Consider the following 24,108-nt stretch of genomic DNA (forward strand, 5'->3'; position numbering starts at 1 on the left):
GAAGAAATTACAGCAGATGACCAAAAGCTTGTTTAAAGAGGTAGGTTTAAAGTAGAAAAGAGAGGTAGAGAGGCAGAGAGGTTTAGGGAGGGAGTTCCAGAGCTTAGGGCCCAAACAGCTGAAGGCACAGCCACCGATGGCTGAGCAGTTATAATGAGGGATGATCAGGAGGAGCACAGAAATCATGTGGGGTTGTGAGGCTAAAATAGATTACAGAGATAGGGAGGGGCAAGGCCATGGAGGGATTTGTAAACAAGGATGAGAATTTTGAAATCGAGGCTTTGTTTAACTGTGGAGAAAGATTGCAAAGTGCTGCAGTATAGCGGGACCTGGGGTACTTGTGCATGAAACACAAAAGGATATTATGCAGGTACATAAAGCAAGGGATCAGGAAGGCCAATGGTATCTTGGCCTTTATTGCAAAGGGGATGGAGAATAAAAGCAGGGAAGTCTTGCTACAGCTATATAAGGTATTGGTGAGGCCACACCTGGAATACTGCGTGCAGTTTTGGTTTCCATATTTACGAAAGGATATACTTGCTTTGGAGGCAGTTCAGAGAAGGTGCATTAAGTTGATTCCAGGGATGAGGGGGTTGACTTATGAGGAAGGTTGAGTAGGATGGGCCTCTACTCATTGGAATTCAGAAGAATGAGAGATGGTCTTATCGAAATGTATAAGATTACGGGAGGGGCTTGACAAGGTGGATGCAGAGAGGATGTTTCCATTGATGGGGGAGACTAGAACTAGAGAGCATGATCTTAGAATAAGGGGCCACCCATTTAAAACAGAGATGAGGAGAAATTTCTTCTCTCAGAGGGTTGTGAATCTGTGGAATTCGCTGCCTCAGAGAGCTGTGGAAGCTGGAACATTGAATAAATTTAAGACAGAAATAGAGAGTTTCTTAAATGATAAGGGGATAAGGGGTTATGGGGAACGAGCGGGGAAGTGGAACTGAGTCCATGATCAGATCAGCCATGATCATATTGAATGGCGAAGCAGGCTCGAGGGGCCGTATGGTTTAGTTCCTATTTCTTATGTTCTTATGTTCTTAACTGGGAGCCAATGTAGGTCAACAAGCACAGGGGTGATACATTGTAAAGTCCTGTCCCCTCAGTACAGATTCACACGAGGCATGTAGTGAAGTCAAGGTCACTCTGCACCTGCACCTTTTATTTCACAGCTCTGGAATGCTGCACTTGCCTGAGACCTGTGCTTATATACCTGCCTCTTGCAAGTGCACCCCCGGTGGTAAGGTATGCTGGTGGTTACAGGTCATATCTTATTACAGTCATGTATAGCATGTTGGGATACAGTTATATATCATAATGTAAGATACATGACATCACCCTCCCCCAAGGTCTTATTGTCTTTATAAGTTCAGTCTCTCAGGTGGTCTACGCTCTCGCGTGGAGCGTCTGAGTTGTGGTTCAGTTGTTTGCTTTGGTGTCTGTTTTTCTTTGGGTGTGGTTGCTGGTATCTCACCTGGGCTGTCTGTTTCGATTGGTGTGATTGTTGTTGAATCACCTGGGCTGTCTGTTGGGATTGCCCTTTCTTCAGGTTGTTCCCTCTGTCTGTCCACCAGGTGTGGTGCGAGTTCCACATTGTAGTCTGCCTCTGGTTCCGCAGTGCTGTTGGTAAATCTGCTTTTGACTTGGTCTACATGCTTCCGGAAGGTTTTGCCATTGTCCATTTATACTACCAGTAGCCTGTTTCCTTCCTTGCCCATTACTGTCCCTGCAAGCAATTTGGGACCCCTGCCATAGTTTAGTACAAACACTTTGTCCCCTATCTCATTCCATCTCCCCCTCGAATTTCTGTCATGGTACTCAGTCAGCTTACGGCGCTTTGCCTCAATGATTTCATGCATGTCTGGGAGGATTAGTGAGAGCCTTGTTTTTAAAGTCCTTTTCATCAACAGTTGCGCGGGGCGAATCCCAGTCAGTGAGTGCGGACAAGATCTGTATACCAACAGCAGTCACGACAGGCGACCCTGCAGCGTGGGACCTTGGATTTTAAGCATGCCTTGTTTAATGATTTGCACTGCTCTCTCCACCTGGCCGTTGGAGGCCGGCTTGAACGGTGCCGCCTTGACGTGATTTATGCCGTGGTCAATTATAAAGTCTTTGAATTCTGCGCTGGTGAAGCACGGATCATTGTCACTGACTAATATGTCAGGGATTCCGTGCGTTGCAAACATGGTTGCGAGGCTCTCCACAGTGGTGGAGGTTGTGCTCGAGTTTAAAATGGTGCATTCAATCCACTTTGAAAATGCATCTACAACTACGAGGAACATTTTGCCCATGAATGGGCCCGCATAGTCTACGTGCACCCGCGACCACGGTTTGGTAGGTCAGGGCCAGGGGCTCAGTGGAGCCTCCCTGGGGGCATTGCTGAGTTGGGCACAAATGGTGCACCTTCGGATGCAGAGCTCCAAGTCCGCATCAATACCAGGCCACTAGACGTGGGATCTGGCTATGGCCTTCATGAGAACGATGAGAACCCCAGGTGCTCGCGGTGGAACTCCCGGACAAATGCCTCTCTGCCTCGCAGAGGCATGACTACTCGGCTGCCCCACATCAGGCAGTCTGCTTGTAGTGATAGCTCATGCATGCGCCTGTGAAAGGGTTTTAATTCCTCGGGGCAGGCATCGCGAGCCTCTGCCCAGTCACCGGTTAGGACACATCTTTTTACTAAGGATAACGTGGGGTCGCTGGCTGTCCAGGCTCTGATTTGGCGAGCCGTCATGGGCGAACCTGTGGACTCAAAGGCATTGATTGCCATGACTATCTCACAGTCCTGTTCGTCAGACCCTTCCGTGGTCGCAAGGGGTAGCCTGCTGAGCGCGTCGGCACAGTTGTCTGTGCCTGGTCTGTGCCTTATGGTATAGTCGTAGGACGCCAGCATGAGTGCCCAGTGTTGAATTCGCGCCGAGGCGTTGGTGTTTATTGCCTTGCTCTCGGATAGGAGGGACATGAGGGGCTTGTGGTCGGTTTCTAACGCGAACTTGGCTCCGAAAAGGTATTGGTGCATCTTTTTGACACTGTACACGCACGCGAGCGGCTCCTTCTCTACCATTCCGTACCCACGCTCCGCCCGCGAAAGTGACCTGGAGGCATAAACTATGGGTTGTAATTTGCCCGCACTATTGACATATTGCAAAACGCACCCGACCCCATATGCTGATGCATCGCATGTGAGAACTAGCTTTTTACCTGGGTCAAAGAAAGTCAAAACACTGTTGGAACACAGAAGGTTGCGTGCCTTATTGAAGGCGTGTTCCTGGGCGTCCCCCCAAAACCAATCGCACCCCTTCCTGATTAGCACGTGGAGAGGCTCCAGCAGCGTGCTTAAGTTCTGCATAAAGTTCCCAAAGTAATTGAGTAGCCCGAGAAAGGCGCGCAGTTCTGAGACATTCCGGGGCCTGGGTGCCAGGCGAATTGCTTCTGTTTTGGACTCTATTGGGCGGATTCCATCAGTGGCAATCCTTCTGCCCAAAAATTCAACCTCGGGTGCGAGAAACAGGCACTTGGATTTCTTGACTCGTAGGCCTACCCGATCCAACCGCTTTAGTACTTCCTCCAAATTACAGAGATGGGAGCCGGTGTTCCTGCCCGTGATAATTATGTCGTCTTGAAATACAACCATCCCCAGGATGGACTTGAGCAGACTCTCCATGTTGCGCTGGAATATGGCAGCTGCCGACCTGATGTCGAATGGGCATCGATTGTACATGAAAAGGCCTCGATGTGTGTTGATGGCGGTGAGTAGCTTGGATTCCTCTGTTAATTCTTGCGTCATATACGCAGATGTGAGGTCTAATTTTGAGAAAAGTTTACCCCCAGCCAATGTGGCAAATAAGTCCTCCGCTCTGGGCAGCGGGTACTGGTCCTGTAGGGAGACTCTGTTTATGGTAGATTTGTAGTCCCCACAGATTCGTACGGATCCATCATGACTGGGACAATGGGACTTGCCCAGTCGCTAAATTCCACAGGTGATATAATGCCTTCCCGCAGAAGCCTGCCTAGTTCGTGTTCAATCTTTTCCCTCATCACATAGGGTACAGCTCTGGCCTTGTGATGGACCAGTCTAGCATCCTGTGTGATGTAGATTTTGACTTTTGCCCCTTTGAAAGTGCCCACACCTGGCTGAAAGAGATGTTCAAATCGCTTTATAACAGTTGAGCAGAAGGTCCGTTCCTCTAATGACATGGCATGGACATCATCCCATTTCCAGTTTAGTTTTGCCAGCCAGCTTTTCCCCAGCAGTGCTGGAGGGTCTCCGGGGACAATCCACAGGGGAAATCGGTTCACTGTCCCTTTGTGTGTGACAGAGAGCATGGCGCTGCCGAGGACTGGTACGATTTCTTTGATATAGGTCCTTAGTTTGGTGTCGACCTTTGTGAGTTTTGGTCTGTCTCTTTTATGCGGCCACAGTTGTTCAAATTGTTGAGCGCCCATGAGAGATTGACTCGCTCCTGTATTCAGCTCCATGTTGACAGATATCCCGTTGAGTAGGACCCTCATCATTATAGGAGGTGTCCTGTCGTAGGAGAAGCGGCCATTGATCGTGTTGACCCGCTGTACATCGGTGTCCCGGGTACTGTCCCCACCGTCTTCTGGTCCGCTTTCTGACCCATCGGATTCGTATACCAGCCGAGCTGCCGTTTTTTTGCACGTGGGCCAAATGCCCTGTATATTCACAGTTCCTGCAAACAGCCTGCTGAAATCGACACTCCCTTGATGAGTGCCCACCCCCACACCTCCAGCACAGACTGCTGGAAAGAATGAGCTGCATCTGGCTGATCTCTCTTGAGCTTCTCTCAGTTTGTAGTTGATAGCTCGCATTGTGGGTTGATGAGGTGTGAACGGCTGTTCCTGTAGCCCTTGATGGCTTCTGTTGCCACTGCTTGCTGTCGAAAGCCTGTTCTACCAGTTTTGTCTGTGTGTGAGGGTAGCAGCTTTTCTAATACTGTGAACTTCTTATTCCATTATTTCGCTAGTTGTCGTACCTGCATTGTAAATCAACCTCGTTTCTGCTTCCCCTACCAAGAATGTCTGTGCAACCAGTGCTGCTGCCTCTAAGGTCAGGTTCTTGGTCTTTATGAACTTTCGGAATATGCCTGCGTGGCCTATTCCTTCAATGAAAAAGTCTCTCAGCATTTCGCTCCTCAGTTCATCGGAGAACTCACATAAGCTAGCCAACCTCCGAAGTTCCGCCACGAAGTCGGGTATGCTCTGGCCCACACAGCGTCTGTAGTTGTAGAACCTGTGTCTGGCCATGTGTCAGCTGCTCGCTGGCTTCAGGTGGTCTTTTACCAGTGTGCTCAATTCTTCAAACGACTTGCTTGCTGGTTTCTCAGGTGCCAACAGATCCTTCATTAAAACATATGTTTTCGAGCCACAGCTGATCAAGAGATGGGCTCTTCTCTTGTCTGCCGTATCATCGCCTAACCAGTCTTTGGTTACAAAGCTTTGCTGGAGCCTTTCTATAAAGTCCTCCCAATTGTCTCCCGCATTGTACTTTTCATCTGATCCGTTGTTCGCCATTCTGTGGATTCTGTAATTCCGTAACCCGTCGCCACTGTAAAGTCCTGTCTCCTCAGTACAGATTCACACGAGGCATGTAGTGAAGTCAAGGTCACTCTGGACCTACACCTTTTATTTCACAGCTCTGGAATGCTGCACTTGCCTGAGACCTGTGCTTATATACCTGTCTCTTGCAAGTATACCCCCGGTGGTAAGGTATGCTGGTGGTTACAGGTCATATCTTATTACAGTCATGTTTAGCATGTTGGGATACAGTTATATATAATAATGTAAGATACATGACATGCATGATCGTGACTAGGTGCGAGGTAGGACATGGACTGCCGAGTTTTAGATGACCTCAAGTTTACGTAATGTAGAATGTGGGAGGCCAGCCAGGAGTGATTTGGAGTAGTCAAGTCTAGAGGTAACAAAGGCTTGGATGAGGGTTTCAGCAGCCGAAGAGCTGAGGCAGTGCCAGAGGCAGGCAATGTTACGGAGGTGGGAAAAGGCGGTTTTAGTTATGTCGCGGATATGTGATTGGAAACTTATTTCAGGATCAAATATGATGACTAGGTTGCGAACAGTCTGGTTGAGCCTCAGATAGATGTTAGGGAGAGGGATGGAATCAGTGGTTCGAGTTATATTTTTTTAAATATGCATGTCTTTCTTTTTTTACATCTCTGTCCCCAACATGTCCAGTCTCATGATCTCCAGTGTTTCCTCCTCATGTGCGATCAGAGGTCTTGTGTTGGGAAGATTGGTGAGCCTTATGAGCTACCTTCTCTTCTGAGCAAGGGTGGATCAATGTATGGGCTGATCTGCAAATATGGCAACCCCAGTAAAACTCACCATAAAACAGAAAAACTGTTCAAATTTACATCGTATGTTGAGAAATTATTCACTTTATTATTAATGCAGTGTGTAAGCATGCTAGAGGCCTATTTCTTCATCCATTTTATTGTCTTTTAATAGATCGGGAGGGGTGCGGATTGACCCCAAATATTCTTGGTGCCCAGCGTTCTGCCTGTAAGACAGAAATAGAAAGGAGACATGATTAAAGCAGTCAGGGCAGTCTCTTGTATTCACCCCAATTATTTAAATGAACACTTTCCCCTATTTTGGGATGGGGTCAATGTCCTATGCAGATGGCTGCCGGATATTCCGCCCATTCCTTCTTCCAGCAGCAGGGATTTTGGCTTCCTTCAGCTTCCTTTTAAACATAATGGCCTAGAAATTGGGCCACGTAGCACCTGTTTTTCAGGCACTATGTAGACATTTTACACCTCAAAAATGGTAGGCAGGACATATTTGCACACTTTGGTCTGGAAGTGTGCCCTTCACCATATTAGCTAAGGACAAACAAGAGGTGTCTTTTACCCATGTCTGAATCAAGCTTTAGCTAGAAATTCGTTATAGCCAAGAAATGGCCAGCATTTAGACTAAAAATGGTTAAGTAGTGGCAGATTAAAATCGTGTCGGCTGCATGCCAAATTCGTCCTCACTCCTCATTAAAATGATTGCAGTTAAGATGGACCAGTTTAAACGCAAGTAAAGATTGCCACAAGCTTTTTTCATTATTTAAAGGGGCGGTTCATTGATGCTGCCACACCTCATTCTCAGCATTATTGGGTGTGCAGCTACCTCAACAACCATAAGAAGAAGGACAAGGAGAAGGAGCACTTATTTACAAATCCTGATGGTAGATCGCCACCCCAGGTAGAGAGCCTGAAGGTTTTCCAAGGAACATTTGGAGGCATTGGTTTTAGCGGTGGAGAGAAGGCACACGGTCCTGTACCCACCAACTGACAGGAGGCTCGTGCCACATGTCTGCCAGTCTATGTGGAGGGAGGTGGCATGCCATGTCACGGGCAGCACTGTGGTCCTCAGGCCCCACACACAGTGCGGGAAGAAGTTTAATGAGCTCACATGGGTAGTCAGGGTGAGTGAAGGCTTCAACAAATGCTACATACCACAATCTTCACACAATGCGCAATGCACCACACCCCCAGCACTCACCCACCAACAATCTCTACCTAGCAACACTCACACCCACATCTCACACTTTGCACACAATGGCAGCTATTCAACTATGGCAGGCACAAGGGTCATTAATTCTTAGAATTCATGTCATATGTGTGATATGTTTATAGATACGTTCATTAAGTGTATTGGAATATTTTGTGGTCTCTCTTATTTCATCTTTTGTGCCCAGGAGGATGCTGTGATAGCCCATGAGATGGGTGCAGGATAGTCCTAGCCCTCAGTTTGGGGAGTGCTTCCGTTTCACCTTCCCTTACCTCCATACTCTTATATGCAAGGTTATGCAAATTTACCTGCTCAAGGTAATTTATCAGCCCTTCTCCAATTTAGGTCTGTTTCCTTCTATTACAGGGAAGGTTTTCTGAGTACTTGCTACAAACAGGAAGCCTCTCCCCATGCTGCGTACATCAGAAAATCGCAAACAGTAGCTCACCATTTCCTAATATGTGCTGCTGGTGGATAAATCTCCCTGCCAATGGTGTTTACTTGAAGAATTAGCCCAATGTGTCATCTTGTCATGCAAGCAGAGAGTAGTTTTGACAATTTGTAAGTTGAAGGAGCACATAGACAGTGGCAGGTGTGTACTCATTCTTCAATCCACCCTGGATGTTAATGTGACCTGGGGGTGGACGATTTTCAACTTCCAACTGCCTATTTCTTAACTGAAAAACAGGCGGCAACAGTTGAAAATTAGGGGGACATCTTGGCCGCCCTATTGACACCCAAGCCACACACAATGTTCAGGTGGGCCTGTAAAAGGGCGAGTAGCCTACCCACCAAATTAGAGTCTTATGCCGGTTGTAGAACCCTAATTGTAATTTTCAGGTACAAATCAGCAGGGCGTATTTCTAAATAGGTTTTGACCCCTGGGTATAGCCACTTCCCTTTTAAGTGGCTGCAAACCTTTTAAGTTTCCCAGATATCTTTTAAGGACCCAGAATCATCATGTGTCCTACTTGTTATGTTTTGAGGGCTTCAGCAGATATTCCTCTCTGTGATCAGCATAAGTAAGCTGTGAGGAGGACACAAAGAGCCTGCAAAGGGATATAGACAGGTTAAGTGAATGGGCAATAATGTGGGCAGATGGATTATAATGTGAGGAAGAATAGAATTGGTAGGAAGAATAGAAAAACATATTTTTTTAAATGGTGAGAAACTATTAAATGTTGATGTTCAGAGAGATTTAGGTGACCCCGTGCAGAAAACACAGAAAGTTAGCATGCAGGTACAGCAAGCAGTTAGGAAGGCAAATGGCATGTTGGCCTTTATTGCAAGGGGGTTGGAGTGCAAGATTAAGGAAGTCTTACGACAATTATGCTGGGCTTTGGTGAGATCTCACCTGGAGTACTGTGCAGAGTTTTGGTCTCCTTATGTGAGGAAAGACATGCATGCTGTAGTGGCAGTGCAATGAAGGTTCACTAGATCGATTTCTGGGATGACAGCCTATACTCTCTGGAGTTTAGAAGAATGAGAGATCATCTCATTTAAAAATATATAAAAATCTGAGGGTGATTGACAGGGTAGATGCTGAGAGGTTATTTCCCCTGATTGGAGAGTCTACAACTAGGCGTCATAGCCTTAGGATAAGGGATTAGCCATTTACGACTGAGATGAGGAGGAATTTCTTCACTCAGAGGGTTATGAATCTTTGAAATTTTCTACCCCAAAGAGCTGTGGATTCTGAGCCATTGAGTATATTCAAGGCTGAGATAGATAGATTTTTGGACTCTCAGGGAATCAAGGGATTATGGGGATTGGGCAGGAAAGTGGAGTTGAGGTCGAAGATCAGCCATGGTCTTATTAAATGGCGGAGCTGGCTCGAAGAACCGTATGGCCTACTCCTACTCCTAATTTTATTTTTTTATGTTCTCCATATCCATGCTTTCTTGGATTACAATGTTGTGCAGGGCACAGAAGAGTACAACTACGCAGGACACAAGTGTAGAAATTGGTATGCGTTACAATTGTTTTTCAGCCGTATGACAATTGCCAAGCGCACTGCAGGTGCTGGTACACTTATAAATTTGTGAGGTCCATTTTCTAGATGTTTGGCCCTCTGAATATGTTAAGTAGGGGCATAAGGCATGTTGAGGACCCTTGGCGAAATTGATGAACTGGCCTAAAATTGGTTTAAACCCTTCCCATGGAGCCAGGAGGAGCAGTAGTTGTGATTGCCCCCTTGGCCCGCCAAATCCTCCCGGGACTTACCTGGATTCTCCTGTTGGGCGAACTGCCTAAGACATCGCGTCTAACACTGGAAGATCATTCGAGAATGTAGATGAGGCTCGAGGATCAATTCCTATTGATCCTCAGGCCTTTTGCTTCGGGCATGCACTAATTGTGCATCATTGAGTCTGGGCCCGAAAACCTTCACCCCACATTCTAGAGCATACTGCAGATCCCTTCTTGGCCTTTCAAGGGAACAAAATTGCATTTTAAGACCATTATGGTTCTCTCAATGACTCCTCTTGTACGGGCATGTGCCTCATTGTAATGCTCCTTTGCTGCTCTTTGCAACTCTCACAGGGGTGATTATCTATGACAGCAGGGGGTGCACCTCATCACTCAAAAGCCTACAACTTGCATAATTTTCTTCCTTGAGGAGCTCAGGGAAGGTAGGATTTCCAAGGATGAATGCATCATGGCAGCAAATCTGGGAGAATGCTCGTGTGGAGCATAAACACTGACATGGACCATTTTGGTTGAATGGCCTGCATCTGTACTGTAAAAATCTATGTAGTCTAAGGCCTTGGTTTCCACTGGGATGACAACAGGTGCACCTTCCTACTTAGCCGATGTTGATTTAGGTGCATTGTATCTTGCATAAAGTACAATTAGAAAATAAGAATGTAATATATAACAGTTTAACCAAAAATCAAATAGAATTTTTTAAATCAAGACCATACACTGGAGATTTGTGTTATATAAAATACCATGCTTCTTTTTAAAATGTTTCCTGGGTGAAAATACTCACCATGGATACACAGGCTGTAGTATGAAGCAGTATATTAAGTGAAACCTAAACAGTAGTATTTTTTCTTGTCTTTCCAGATTTGTGGAGGACTTCCTTGGCAGGCATATTTTCAGAGGGTACTTTCTTCCTCCTCAGCTCGTAAAGCACAAATATTCTCCTTCGTGGCTGCTTTCAACACTTTAATACTGGCTATCCCATCTGTAATCATTGGGGCAATAGGAGCATCAACTGGTAATATGAAACTGTTTTAATCTATACAAGATTTTTTTAATGCCTAATCTGCCTAAAACATTTAAATGCATAGTTATATGTTTACAGACAGCGAGGTTATTAAAGCACACGTTTTCATTCATTTTAAGTTGCCTATTGCAGAACATTATCTCTATCTTCAGACACTATGGTCAGGAAATGATATAATGTGTTATGTATTTATGCTTGAGGTCACCAGACACCAGGGGACGACACTGTCGGAGGTCATCGGGCTGTACGCGCGCATGCGCAGTCACAGGTATAAAAGCACGGGTACCATGTCACGCGGGTTACTTTGGGCGCGAATAAAGTTGGATCAAGTTTACACCTGAGACAGTTTACAGTAACAAGTCTTGTGAGTCATTACATTCAGGCGATGAGGTAACTTAAGAACCTTCGCATGTACAATGGGCACTATTGGAATTCTGGAGAAATTCACGGATGGTGAGGATTGGGCGGATTTTATCAACCACCTGGATCAGTATTTTGTGGCCAACGAAATGAAGGGAGACACTGACGCAGTTCAGCGCAGGACGGTTTTCCTCACCATTTGTAGTCCAAAAATTTATGGCCTCATGAAGAATCTTTCCTCGCCTTTATGTCCAACGGACAAAGAATATGGGGATTTGTGTGCTTTGGTGCATGACCATCTTAAGCCAAAAGAGGGGATCATCATCTCACGTTATCGCTTCTACACGCATGTTCGTGCTGAGGCCTAGGATGTGTCGGGATTCGTCGCCTACCTGCGACATCTTGCTGAGCCGTGTAAGTTTGGGAATGTGTTGGAGGACATGCTGCGAGATTTCTTCGTGAGGGGGCAATCATCGGCCTCAATCAGTGTTGGTTTAAACAGTACTCCTGTAATGGCTGTTCGAAAGTGGGGCATCTTCAGAGAATGTACCCACAACTGAGCAAACGTGCTGCTGCTCATCACATTGCTGATGATGACCAGTCCAGTGCTGGCCCAGATACACAACCCGAGGAGGCAGTGTATGATCTGTATTAGTTCTTGGGAAGGAGCCAGCCAATAATTGTTAATGTGAAGCTGAATGGCATGCCTGAATCAATGGAGCAGGACATGGGTGTGAGTCAGTCGATAATTGAGCCAAAGGACACTCGACAAGCTGGGGACACTGAGGCTGCGAAGCCTAAGCTGAGTCCAGTCAATGCCAAGTTGCGTACTTACACTAAGGAACTCATACCGGTGATTGGCAGTGCAATAGTCAAGGTGTCATATGATGATGTGGTTCAGGATCTACCGTTATGGATCGTCCCAGGTAATGGTCCAACGCTGTTCAGCAGGAATTGGCTTGATAAAATCAAGTGGAATTGGAATGATATCAAAGCGTAGTCATTGGTGGTTGACACTTCGTGTGCTCAAGTGTTGAAGAAGTTCCCTTCTTTGCTTGAACCGGGCATTACTGGAGCCAAGGTGCAGATTCACCTGGATTCGGATGCAAGGCCTGTCTATCATAAGAACATAAGAATTTGGAACAGGAGTAGGCCATCTAGCCCCTCGAGCCTGCTCCGCAACTCAACAAGATCATGGCTGATCTGGCCGTGGACTCAGCTCCACTTACCCGCCCGCTCCCCATAACCCTTAATTCCCATATTGGTTAAAAATCTATCTATCTGTGATTTGAATACATTCAATGAGCTAGCCTCAACTGCTTCCCTGGGCAGAGAATTCCACAGATTCACAACCCTCTGGGAGAAGAAATTCCTTCTCAACTCGGTTTTAAATTGGCTCCCCCATATTTTGAGGCTGTGCATCCTAGTTCTAGTCTCCCCGACCAGTGGAAACAACCTCTCTGCCTCTATCTTGTCTAAAAGTTTCTATAGATATGTAAAGAGAAAAAGGTTAGTAAAGGCAAATGTAGGTCCCCTGCAGTCAGAATCAGGGGAAGTCATAACGGGGAACAAAGAAATGGCGGACCAATTGAACAAGTACTTTGGTTCGGTATTCACGAAGGAGGACACGAACAACCTTCCGGTTATAAAAGGGGTCGGGGGGTCTAGTAAGGAGGAGGAACTGAGGGAAATCCTTATTAGCCGGGAAATTGTGTTGGGGAAATTGATGGGATTGAAGGCCGATAAATCCCCAGGGCCTGATGGACTGCATCCCAGAGTACTTAAGGAGGTGGCCTTGGAAATAGTGGATGCGTTGACAGTCATTTTCCAACATTCCATTGACTCTGGATCAGTTCCTATGGAGTGGAGGGTAGCCAATGTAACCCCACTTTTTAAAAAAGGAGGGAGAGAGAAAACAGGGAATTATAGACCGGTCAGCCTGACATCGGTAGTGGGTAAAATGATGGAATCAATTATTAAGGATGTCATAGCAGCGCATTTGGAAAGAGGTGACATGATAGGTCCAAGTCAGCATGGATTTGTGAAAGGGAAATCATGCTTGACAAATCTTCTGGAATTTTTTGAGGATGTTTCCAGTAGAGTGGATAAGGGAGAACCAATTGATGTGGTATATTTGGACTTTCAGAAGGCGTTCGACAAGGTCCCACACAAGAGATTGATGTGCAAAGTTAGAGCACATGGGATTGGGGGTAGTGTACTGACATGGATTGAGAACTGGTTGTCAGACAGGAAGCAAAGAGTAGGAGTAAATGGGTACTTTTCAGAATGGCAGGCAGTGACTAGTGGGGTACCGCAAGTTTCTGTGCTGGGGCCCCAGCTGTTTACACTGTACATTAATGATTTAGATGAGGGGATTAAATGTAGTATCTCCAAATTTGCAGATGACACTAAGTTGGGTGGCAGTGTGAGCTGCGAGGAGGATGCTGTGAGGCTGCAGAGCGACTTGGATAGGTTAGGTGAGTGGGCAAATGCATGGCAGATGAAGTATAATGTGGATAAATGTGAGGTTATCCACTTTGGTGGTAAAAACAGAGAGACAGACTATTATCTGAATGGTGACAGATTAGGAAAAGGGGAGGTGCAACGAGACCTGGGTGTCATGGTACATCAGTCATTGAAGGTTGGCATGCAGGTGCAGCAGGTGGTTAAGAAAGCAAATGGCATGTTGGCCTTCATAGCAAGGGGATTTGAGTACAGGGGCAGGGAGGTGTTGCTACAGTTGTACAGGGCATTGGTGAGGCCACACCTGGAGTATTGTGTACAGTTTTGGTCTCCTAACCTGAGGAAGGACATTCTTGCTATTGAGGGAGTGCAGCGAAGATTCACCAGACTGATTCCCGGGATGGCGGGACTGACCTATCAAGAAAGACTGGATCAACTGGGCTTGTATTCACTGGAGTTCAGAAGAATGAGAGGGGACCTCATAGAAACGTTTAAAATTCTGACGGGGTTAGACAGGTTAGATGCAAGAAGAATGTTCCCAATGTTGGGGAAGTCCAGAACCAGAGGTCACAGTCTAAGGATAAGGGGTAAGCCATTTAGGACCGAGATGCGGAGGAACTTCTTCACCCAGAGAGTGGTGAACCTGTGGAATTCTCTACCACAGAAAGTTGTTGAGGCCAATTCACTAAATATATTCAAAAAGGAGTTAGATGAGGTCCTTACTACTAGGGGGATCAAGGGGTATGGCGAGAAAGCAGGAAGTGGGTACTGAAGTTTCATGTTCAGCCATGAACTCATTGAATGGCGGTGCAGGCTAGAAGGGCCGAATGGCCTACTCCTGCACCTATTTTCTATGTTTCTATGTTTCTATCCCTTTCATTATTTTAAATGTTTCTATAAGATCACCCCTCATCCTTCTGAACTCCAACGAGTAAAGACTCAGTCTACTCAATCTATCATCGTAAGGTAACCCCCTCATCTCCGGAATCAGCCTGGTGAATCGTCTCTGTAACCCCTCCAAAGCTAATATATCCTTCCTTAAGTAAGGTGACCAAAACTGCATGCAGTACTCCAGGTGTGGCCTCACCAACACCCTGTACAGTTGCAGCAGGACCTCCCTGCTTTTGTACTCCATCCCTCTCGCAATGAAGGCCAACATTCCATTCGCCTTCCTGATTACCTGCTGCACCTGCAAACTAACTTTTTGGGATTCATGCACAAGGACCCCCAGGTCCCTCTGCACCTCAGCATGTTGTAATTTCTCCCCATTCAAATAATATTCCCTTTTACTGTTTTTTTTTCCCAAGGTGGATGACCACACATTTTCCGACATTGTATTCCATCTGCCAAACCTTAGCCCATTCGCTTAACCTATCTAAATCTCTTTGCAGCCTCTCAGTGTCCTCTACACAACCCGCTTTCCCACTAATCTTTGTGTCATCTGCAAATTTTGTTACACTACACTCTGTCCCCTCTTCCAGGTCATCTATGTATATTGTAAACAGTTGTGGTCCCAGCACCGATCCCTGTGGCACACCACTAATCACCGATTTCCAACCCGAAAAGGACCCATTTATCCCGACACTCTGCTTTCTGTTAGCTAGCCAATTCTCTATCCATGCTAATACATTTCCTCTGACTCCACGTACCTTTATCTTCTGCAGTAACCTTTTGTGTGGCACCTTATCGAATGCCTTTTGGAAATCTAAATACACCACATCCATCGGTACACCTCTATCCACCATGCTCGTTATATCCTCAAAGAATTCCAGTAAATTAGTTAAACATGATTCCCCCTTCATGAATCCATAAGGCTTAGTCTGTTCCCTACATGATGAGGGAGAAGGTTGAAATTGAGCTTGACAGACTCCAATGTGAAGGGGTCATATCACCGGTCGAGTTTAACGACTGGGCCAGTCCTATTGTTCCTGTGTTGAAGAGTGATGGCACTGTCAGGATTTGTGGAGACTACAATGTTACGATTAACTGATTTTCGAAACAGGATCAGTACCCGTTACTGAAGGCTGATAACCTGTTCGTCATTCTGGCTGGTGGAAAGTCGTTCACTAAACTGGATCTAATGTCGGCCTATATGACACAGGAGCTTGTCGACACTTTGAAGAAACTCACCTGCATCAACACCCATAAAGGACTGTTTGTCTACAACAGGTGTCCTTTTGGAATTCGTTCGGCTGCAGCCATATTTCAGAGGAACATGGAGATTCTACTGAAGTCCGTTCCTAGAACTCTCGTGTTTCAAGATGACATTCTACTCACAGGCCGTGACACTACTGAACATCTGAACAATCTTGAAGAAGTCCTACATCGTCTGGACAAAGTGGGGCTCAGGCTGAAACGTTTGAAGTGTGTCTTCATAGCACCTGAAGTTGAAATCCTGGGAAGGAAGATTGCTGCTGATGGCATCAGGCCTACTGATTCTAAAACCAAGGCCAGCAAAAATGCGCCCAGGCCTCAGAATGTGACAGAGCTGTGTTCATTCCTTGGGCTACTCAACTACTTTGGTAATTTCTTACCCAGATTGAGCACTTTGTTAGAGCCACTGCACGTGCTACTCAGAAAAGGCGACAATTGGGTCTGGGGTTTGTCTCAAGATAGAGCCTTTGAGAAAGCTAAGAATTTGCTCTGTTCAAACAAGTTGCTTGTTCATTATGATCTGTGTAAGTGTCTTATATTGGCCTGTGATGCTTCATCATATGGGGTTGGCTGTGTATTCCAACAAGCAAATGGTCGGGTAAGCTACAACCTGTTGTGTATGCTTCGAGAAGTTTGTCAAAGGCAGAAAGAGCTCATAGCATGGTAGAAAAAGAAGTTTTGGCCTGTGTGTATGGGCTCAAAAAGATGCATCAGTACCTGTTTGGTCTTCGTTTTGAACTCGAAATGGATCACAAGCCACTCATTTCATTGTTTTTGGAAAACAAAGGGATTAATATCAATGTATCGTCCCATATCCAGAGGTGGGCGTTGACATTGTCTGCCTATGATTATGTTATTCGTCATAGACCTGGCACTGAGAATTGTGCCGATGCACTGAGTCATCTGCCGTTGCTCCACCTGAAGTGGAGACGCTTCAACCTGCAGATCTACTGTTAGTAATAGATGCTTTTGAGAGTGAAGGAACACCTGTCACTGCTCAACAAGTTAGGATCTGGTCCAGCCATGATCCTATTTTATCGGTTGTGAAACATTGTGTCCTCAGTGGTGATTGGTCTGCAATACCTATGGAAATGTGTGATGAGACCAAACCTTACAACCGTCACAAAGATGAACTGTCCATTCAATCAGATTGTCTACTGTGGAACAATTGTGTTGTTATGCCTAAGAAAGGTAGAGAGAAATTTGTACGTGAACTACATAGCATTCATCCTGGTATTGTCATGATGAAAGCCATTGCTAGGGCTCATGTATGGTGGCCTGGAATGGACTCTGATCTGGAATCATGTGTGCATCAGTGCAATACTTGCATGAAGCTAAGTAAAGTACCAGCAGAATCTCCGCTGAGTTTTTGGTCATAGCCATCTAAACCATGGTCGAGGATCCACATCGATTTTGTGGGCCCTTTCCTGGGAAAGATGTTTTTTGTGGTGGTGGATGCATATTCAAAGTGGATAGAGTGTATTATGTCATCCAGTACGTCTACAGCTACGATTGCGAGACTTCATGTTTGCTACTCATGGTTTGCCTGACATTGTTGTGAGCAACAACGAATCTTGCTTCACAAGTCTGGAGTTCCAAGAGTTCGTGAAACTCAATGGTATTAAACATGTGAGGTCAGCCCCATTCAAACCTGCTTCTAATGGTCAAGCAGAGCATGCTGTTCAAACGATCAAGCAGAGTATGAAACGTGTAACTCAAGGTTCACTGCAGACTCGCTTGTCCTGTATACTGCTCAGTTACAGGACCAGACTTCATACGCTTACTGGGGTCTCCCCTGCTGAACTACTGATGAAGAGAAATCTCAAGACCAAGCTCTCTCTTGTTCATCTCGATTTGAATGATCGTGTTGAAAACAGACATCAAAGTCAGCAAGGATATCATGATCATGCTGCTGTGTCATGTGGCATCTCAGTCAATGATCCGATTTATGTACTGAACTATGGTCAAGGTCCAAAGTGGATCGCCGGCACTGTTATAGCCAAGGAGGGTAACAGAGTGTTTATTGTCATGCTCAAGAATGGGCAAACATGCAGGAAACATGTTGATCAGATAAAACTGCGGCACACGGATGAACTGGAACCGCTTGAGGAAGATGCAGTCAGTGAACAACCAACCAATGTTCATTCATCAGAGGACTGTGCTGTCATTATTGAAACAGGACCTCCAGTCCCTGATGTGGTCATTACCACTCCCATCAGATTGGTTACTCAACCTTCAGTCACAACTGACTCAGAACACTCACCTAGAACTGAAGTTGAACTGAGATGATCAACTTGTGAGCGGAAAGTTCCAGACCGTCTTAATTTGTAAAGAGACTGATATTAAGATCTTGAAAGGGGATGTTGTTATGTATTTATGCTTGGGGTCACCAGACACTAGGGGGCGCCACTGTCGGAGGTCATCGGGCTGTACGCACGCGTGCGCGATCACTGGTATATAAGAGCGGGTACCATGTCACGCGGGTTACTTTGGGTGCGAATAAAGTTGGATCAGGTTTACACCTGAGGCAGTTTACAGTAACAAGCCTCGAGGGTCATTACATTCATTACATAATGCAAGTTTAAATTCATAATAGCACATACGAGAGGGGCCCCGCAAGTTCCGGGTTTAGGCATGCAAAGCGCAAGCGCCTAAACCCAAACCTTGTGATCTGTCAAGAATCCTCTTGACAGATCACATGTATCTGGAATTAAAGGGCCTCTGCGGGTGGAGAATTGGACTATTTCCCCAACCACTGCCTTTGAAATTCCTATGACTGATATGCTGATAAAAGCAGGCTAAGACTTTTAAAGGACAGAAAAATACATTTTTTTCAATAATGTAAATATTTAAAATCCTGTTAAATAATGTAAGTTTATTTTTAGACCCTTAAAATATGTAAATTTATTTTTCAAAAAATTATATTTGTGTTTTAAATAATTAATTAAAATCCATTTTGATTAATTTTAAATATGTGATGTTTTTAACATTTATTTTAAGTGTTTGTGTGTTTTGGGGGGTATTCCCATTCATACTTATAGTGATTCCGTACATACGCAACTTACCACAAGTGTGAATCAGAATAACCCTACTCTGATTAGTTGGGCTGGCCCACATGATCCCAGGGATGCGTTTGAAGCGCCTAAGTCCCTGGGATATGTGGGCTTCTACACAGGCCTTCACATAGAGGCCCAGGAGCATGTCTCCAACTCAATTTATTTAATCACCAGGTAAATTCATAGAAATTTTTCAGGTCATAAGCATCCGCCCATAATAAGCCTCCGACCGCAATTTTTGGGCCAATGTAATACTATTAAATGAGAGGTTCCACTTGTCAGCAGTCTAAGGGTTACATCTGATTATTTTTTTAACATCTCTTAACAGATTGGAATCAGACTTCCTATGGTCTTCCAACCCCTGCCGAAAGGAATGTGACTCAGATGATTTTGCCCATAGTACTCCGGTACCTTTGTCCAAGTTACATTTCCTTTTTTGGCCTTGGAGCTGTATCTGCTGCAGTGATGTCATCAGCTGACTCTTCCATCCTATCAGCAAGTTCCATGTTTACTCGGAATATTTATCATTATGTATTTAGGCGTGAAGTGAGCATGCCTTAAACCTACAAGTCTTCAAATTTATTTATAATACATATTTATTTTCTTTTATGATGTTACATGTATTTAAAAAAAATATTTTACCCAGTAATGTATTTTTGTTAAGTTGTAAGAATTATGGTGATTGCTCAATTTGAAATATGGGTAATTAACTCAATTTATTTAATCACACCAACTTTCAAATATATTGACTATTATTATTGAAGAAAGTTGCTGAAAAATACCAGTATTGATAATTTTTTTTAATATATTTGTCAAATTATATTCTTAAAATATCAGCATCCTGAGATCAAGTGGCAGAATGGGCCAGCACTTGTCCCCTAAAATGTAAGGGAGAATTTGAACTCTTGGGCGGGAAGCCGGCAAGAGCACAAAGCTCTGGTGCCAGCAGGCAAAGTTCGGGGGCTCAGAGTCCCCCATCAGCACTCAGGTAAGTGACGGGTAGGGTTGCCAACATTGAGGATTGTCCTGGTGTCTACATGTATGCCAACAGCCCAGGAGAAAAATCATAAGGACATTAAGAAACCTGGTGCTTTTCATTTTCTTTGACTACTTTCATTTATTAGTTATAAAAATGTTGGGGATGGAACAAAAAAGGCAAATCCAGCAGAGACTGGTAGAATAAAATCTCTTCCCTCAGCTGGCTATTGCATTCACACTCAATTGATCGAACCTGGAGCAAATACCTTCTGTAATTTGCATTGGGTTTCATTCAAACAGCAGCCCTAAAGCCCAATCTGAGTGGTTATTGAGATGGTGCATGTGCACAAAACATTTTGAGTAATTTTGGGGGAATTAAGAACTGTTTTTGCATTATCCCCAGAAGGGACAATCAATTGTGGAATAATTGTAGATGTTATTAAAATTCACCCCCTCCAGCTCTGCTGAACTTCTCCCTTTTGGGACTTGAACTGTGGAATACTAGACTTACATTGTGGCTTGAGATCTGTAGCTAGGATCTAAAACCACCAACTGCTAGGTTCCACAGTTGGGTATAGAGATGGAATTGTTCTCCCATTGACCCTGTTTAAATAGCATCTTTAGCCGTGCTGTGAAAAAGCTTGCTGTACACACAATTCAGCAGAAATTAGCAACCTCAAAGAGGTGATAACAATAACTGATGAGAGATGGAAATTTCTTACTGATGTTCTTTTGACATTGGAGTTAATGTTGATTATTAGACAAAGAGAGTGTTACCCTATTGGGGACTCATTCCATACTGGACCTGATAATGTTTGATTCTGAAATTTGGGTATGAATTTAACTCCCTCCTCCCAATGGAAATCGGGCAAAGCAGGAGTTAAAATCAAGCAGGACTATTTGCCACTCCATTCCCACCCAACAGTAGGTTTAACCCATCTATTTTTGTCAGGGGCTGAGTTGTTCACCTGACTCAGGACCCCAATGTGACTTTAATGCCGTGCTGAGTAAGATGCCTACATCGGCCATGTGCTCACTAGAACCTACGGGGGACGAAACATAAAAAGTTGCTTTAAACATCTTTTTGGGGCCATGAGGAGCATAAGTACTCCTCCGGACCCCACAAGGATAGTCTGTGTCTCTGCAGCCCCGGGTTTCCCCCTTCCCCCAATGAGACCTTGTCGAACGCTCTTCCATTTACTTGAGTGCCAGTGGATGGTCTCTGGAATCCTGATTTTCATCTGATGACAGCCAGCCAGCGGCCTCTTTATGAAATTTTGAGCAGGCAGCTGGCCGGCAGGATGTAAATGAGTACAAAAGCAAAATACTGTGGATGCTGTAAATCTGAAATATAAACAGAGGATACTGGAAATACTTAGCAGGTCAGGCAGCATCTGTGGAGAGAGAAACAGAGTTAACGTTTCAGGTCGATGATCTTTCCAGGGATGTAAGTGATGCCTGGTAGTTAATATCTTCTGGGTCTCCTATGGAAAGTCCCGGGCAGACAGCCTGTGCATCCCTCCAATCTCCAATTGGAAGTTAAAATTGCATCTTTAATACTCAAAATTGAATTTTGTACTCCTTGAATACAAAAATATGCAAAAGAAATAAGTCAAGAGGCTGTTTTCTGAATAAATATCACAATAATGTATAGATTTCATTAATATCTAGGTGGGCTGGTATTTCCCTGGGTAAAAATCCAGTATTTGAAATGATGAGAACTGCCTAGACCTCCCTCTAAAACACAATACCAAGATACTTATGTAAAAATCTGGAATATAATTGCATGTAAATTTTGGCATGTTAGAAAGTGTGTATATTCCCACAGTATCTCTATGGGTAAATGCTTCCTTCAAATAGTGCAGTATCAATAATGCTTTAGTTTTAAAGCATTGTCTACTCAGTTAGGATGAATAGCAGAAATTCTGTAATTGATCTGAGTGTCCTTGGAGGGAAAATAATCAGTGTTCTTATTCCTAATCACTACCTAGTGACCCCTGCTGGAATAGGTGCATATGTGAACATTAGGTGAGGACAGAATTGGATTCAGCTGTGATCCACTTCATGTGTGAAACACCTGCTGACATTCTCTAACCTGGCTCACACATGAAGAATGGTCACCACTAATGGAGCTTAGTCCATGAATGCTTCCATTTCAATACCTATGAAGTGATGATGGAGAAGTATGCTCTACTAGTGACCAAAATTATTGTAAATGTGACCCAAAATTAAATTTTACAACTTTTTAAAATGTTGAATCATCACTTTGATTTTGCAAACAAAATCCTTTGAGTCTAGCTCTTTCAATGGCAAGTAAATTTTTGAGTAGGGACTAAAATTGATTTAGTTGGTATCTATTGGCAGTTATTTGAAAAATGAAGCGTAGAACCTTGTATTACGGGTTCAATGGCCCACTGTGCTGAGTTAGTTGATTTCAGACAAGGTGGCAACATTACTGTGAAAATTAACCTAAGGGTTCCTGCTCTGATCAGTATCTAATGATTCTTGCTTGGAACTGCATGTGTTTAGACATTGGTTGAGGACACAATCCGACTTGGCAGTGACACCCCACAGTTAAAAAGTCTGTTGGCAACCACTATCTAGGTTCACACATGAAGAATGGCCACTTGGGCGAGGTAAAATATATGACCAACATCAATAGGACCACACTTCAACAGGATTCAGCACTTTCAGGAGATAGAGAAAACTGGAAGATGAATACATTTTTAAAAACCTTTTTAAAGTAATCATGTCACAATGTACAATAAGAAAAGTCAATTTGTGTTCCCCCCCTCTTTATGTGCATTACAGGCCGCAGATAATGAACTGGTGTGGGTAATGAGACTATCTATTGTAATGTTTGGAGGAACAGCAACAGGAATGACATGGCTGTCCACTTCTGTCTATGGATTGTGGTATCTGAGCTCGGATCTTATCTTTGTTCTTCTTTTTCCTCAACTGGTGTCCGTATTCTATATCAAGGGAAGCAACGCATATGGCAGCATCACTGGTTACATCCTTGGTCTTTTCATGCGTATTGGTGGCGGTGAACCTTACATAAATCTAGACCCGTGGATCTGTTATGGTAGATGTTATTTAGATACCAGCTTTCCAAATGGACCAAGATATGTTCAAGCATTTCCCTTCAAAACCATAACAATGTTATCATCCTTCTTGGTTAACTTAAGCATTTCATATCTGACCAAATATCTCTTCATTAATGGAGTGTTGCCACGGAAACTGGACTTTCTTGGCAGCTTTGCTTCAGAGACAAAAACCAATAAAATAGGATTTCTGACCAATGATAACACTGGCTCATTTGAACAGATACCTTCAGATAAAGAACCTGTGGACCCTCTTGATACTACTTCTCAAAACAAGGAACCAGTCGTTGATGAGGTTTCAACCCCAGTGATTTCAAAAACAGATGACTGACACGTGAAAACAACTTTAAAAATGGCAATTGTAGCAAAAATGTATTACACCTGAAGCAAATGCTGAGTGGTCTTGGTTAGCAGGAGTTATAACTAATAAATAAAACAAAACTCTCTGATAAACACAAAGCTAGTGGACTAAAAAGCCCAATTGAGTCAATTATTAGCAGCTGTATATCATCAACTAGTTACTGTTCTATTTAGTTTGCAACAACAACAACAACTTGCATTTATATAAAATAAAACAGAAAATGCTGGAAATACTCAGCAAGTCAGGCAGCATCTATGGAGAGAGAAACAGACATTTCAGGTCGATAACCTTTCGTCAGAACTGGAAAAAACGTTAGAGATGTAACAGATTTTAAGCAATTGCACGGGCAGGAAAAGAGGGGAGGGGAGGAAAGAACAAAAGGAAGGGTCTGTGATAGGGTGGAAGGCAGGAGATTAAAAGGCAAAAGGGAGGATGGTGCAAGCCAAAAGGAGATGATAATGGGACAAGTAAAGAAACAAAAGATGAGCCGAGAAGAGGTGTAAATGGGAATGGAAGAATCATCAACAGCTGCCATATGGAAAAAAATAGGGGCAGAGGTTTGGTCTAAAATTTTTGAACTCGATGTTGAGACCAGAAGGCTGTAAAGTGCCTACTCAAAAGATAAGGTGCTGTTCCTCGAGCTTACATTAAGCTTCGATGGAACAGTGTAAGAGGCCGAGGACGGAGAGGTCAGATTGGGAGTGGAGCAGAGAATCACAGCTGCTGCCTGACCTGCTGAGTATTTCCAGCATTTTCTGTTTTTATTTCAGATTTCCAGCATCCACAGTATTTTGCTTTTACATTTATAAAAGGACCTTTAATGTAGGAAAGAGCCCCAAGGCGCTTCCC

General features: G+C 44.3%; 1 protein-coding gene across 1 annotated transcript in view; it reads left to right on the forward strand.

Annotated features, from left to right (window-relative positions):
• LOC139274629 (high-affinity choline transporter 1-like) overlaps positions 1-23,229 on the forward strand; it is a 134,802-nt gene extending 111,573 nt beyond the window's left edge. Inside the window, exons 6-8 of the mRNA XM_070891307.1 lie at positions 10,621-10,774; positions 19,145-19,362; positions 22,606-23,229. Coding sequence (XP_070747408.1) covers positions 10,621-10,774; positions 19,145-19,362; positions 22,606-23,229 — 996 coding nt within the window. The remainder of the gene's footprint in view (positions 1-10,620; positions 10,775-19,144; positions 19,363-22,605) is intronic.
• Positions 23,230-24,108: the final 879 nt, after the last annotated feature.

The sequence above is a fragment of the Pristiophorus japonicus genome, chromosome 10 (genome assembly GCF_044704955.1).
Source record: "Pristiophorus japonicus isolate sPriJap1 chromosome 10, sPriJap1.hap1, whole genome shotgun sequence".
Classification (NCBI taxonomy): domain Eukaryota; kingdom Metazoa; phylum Chordata; class Chondrichthyes; family Pristiophoridae; genus Pristiophorus; species Pristiophorus japonicus.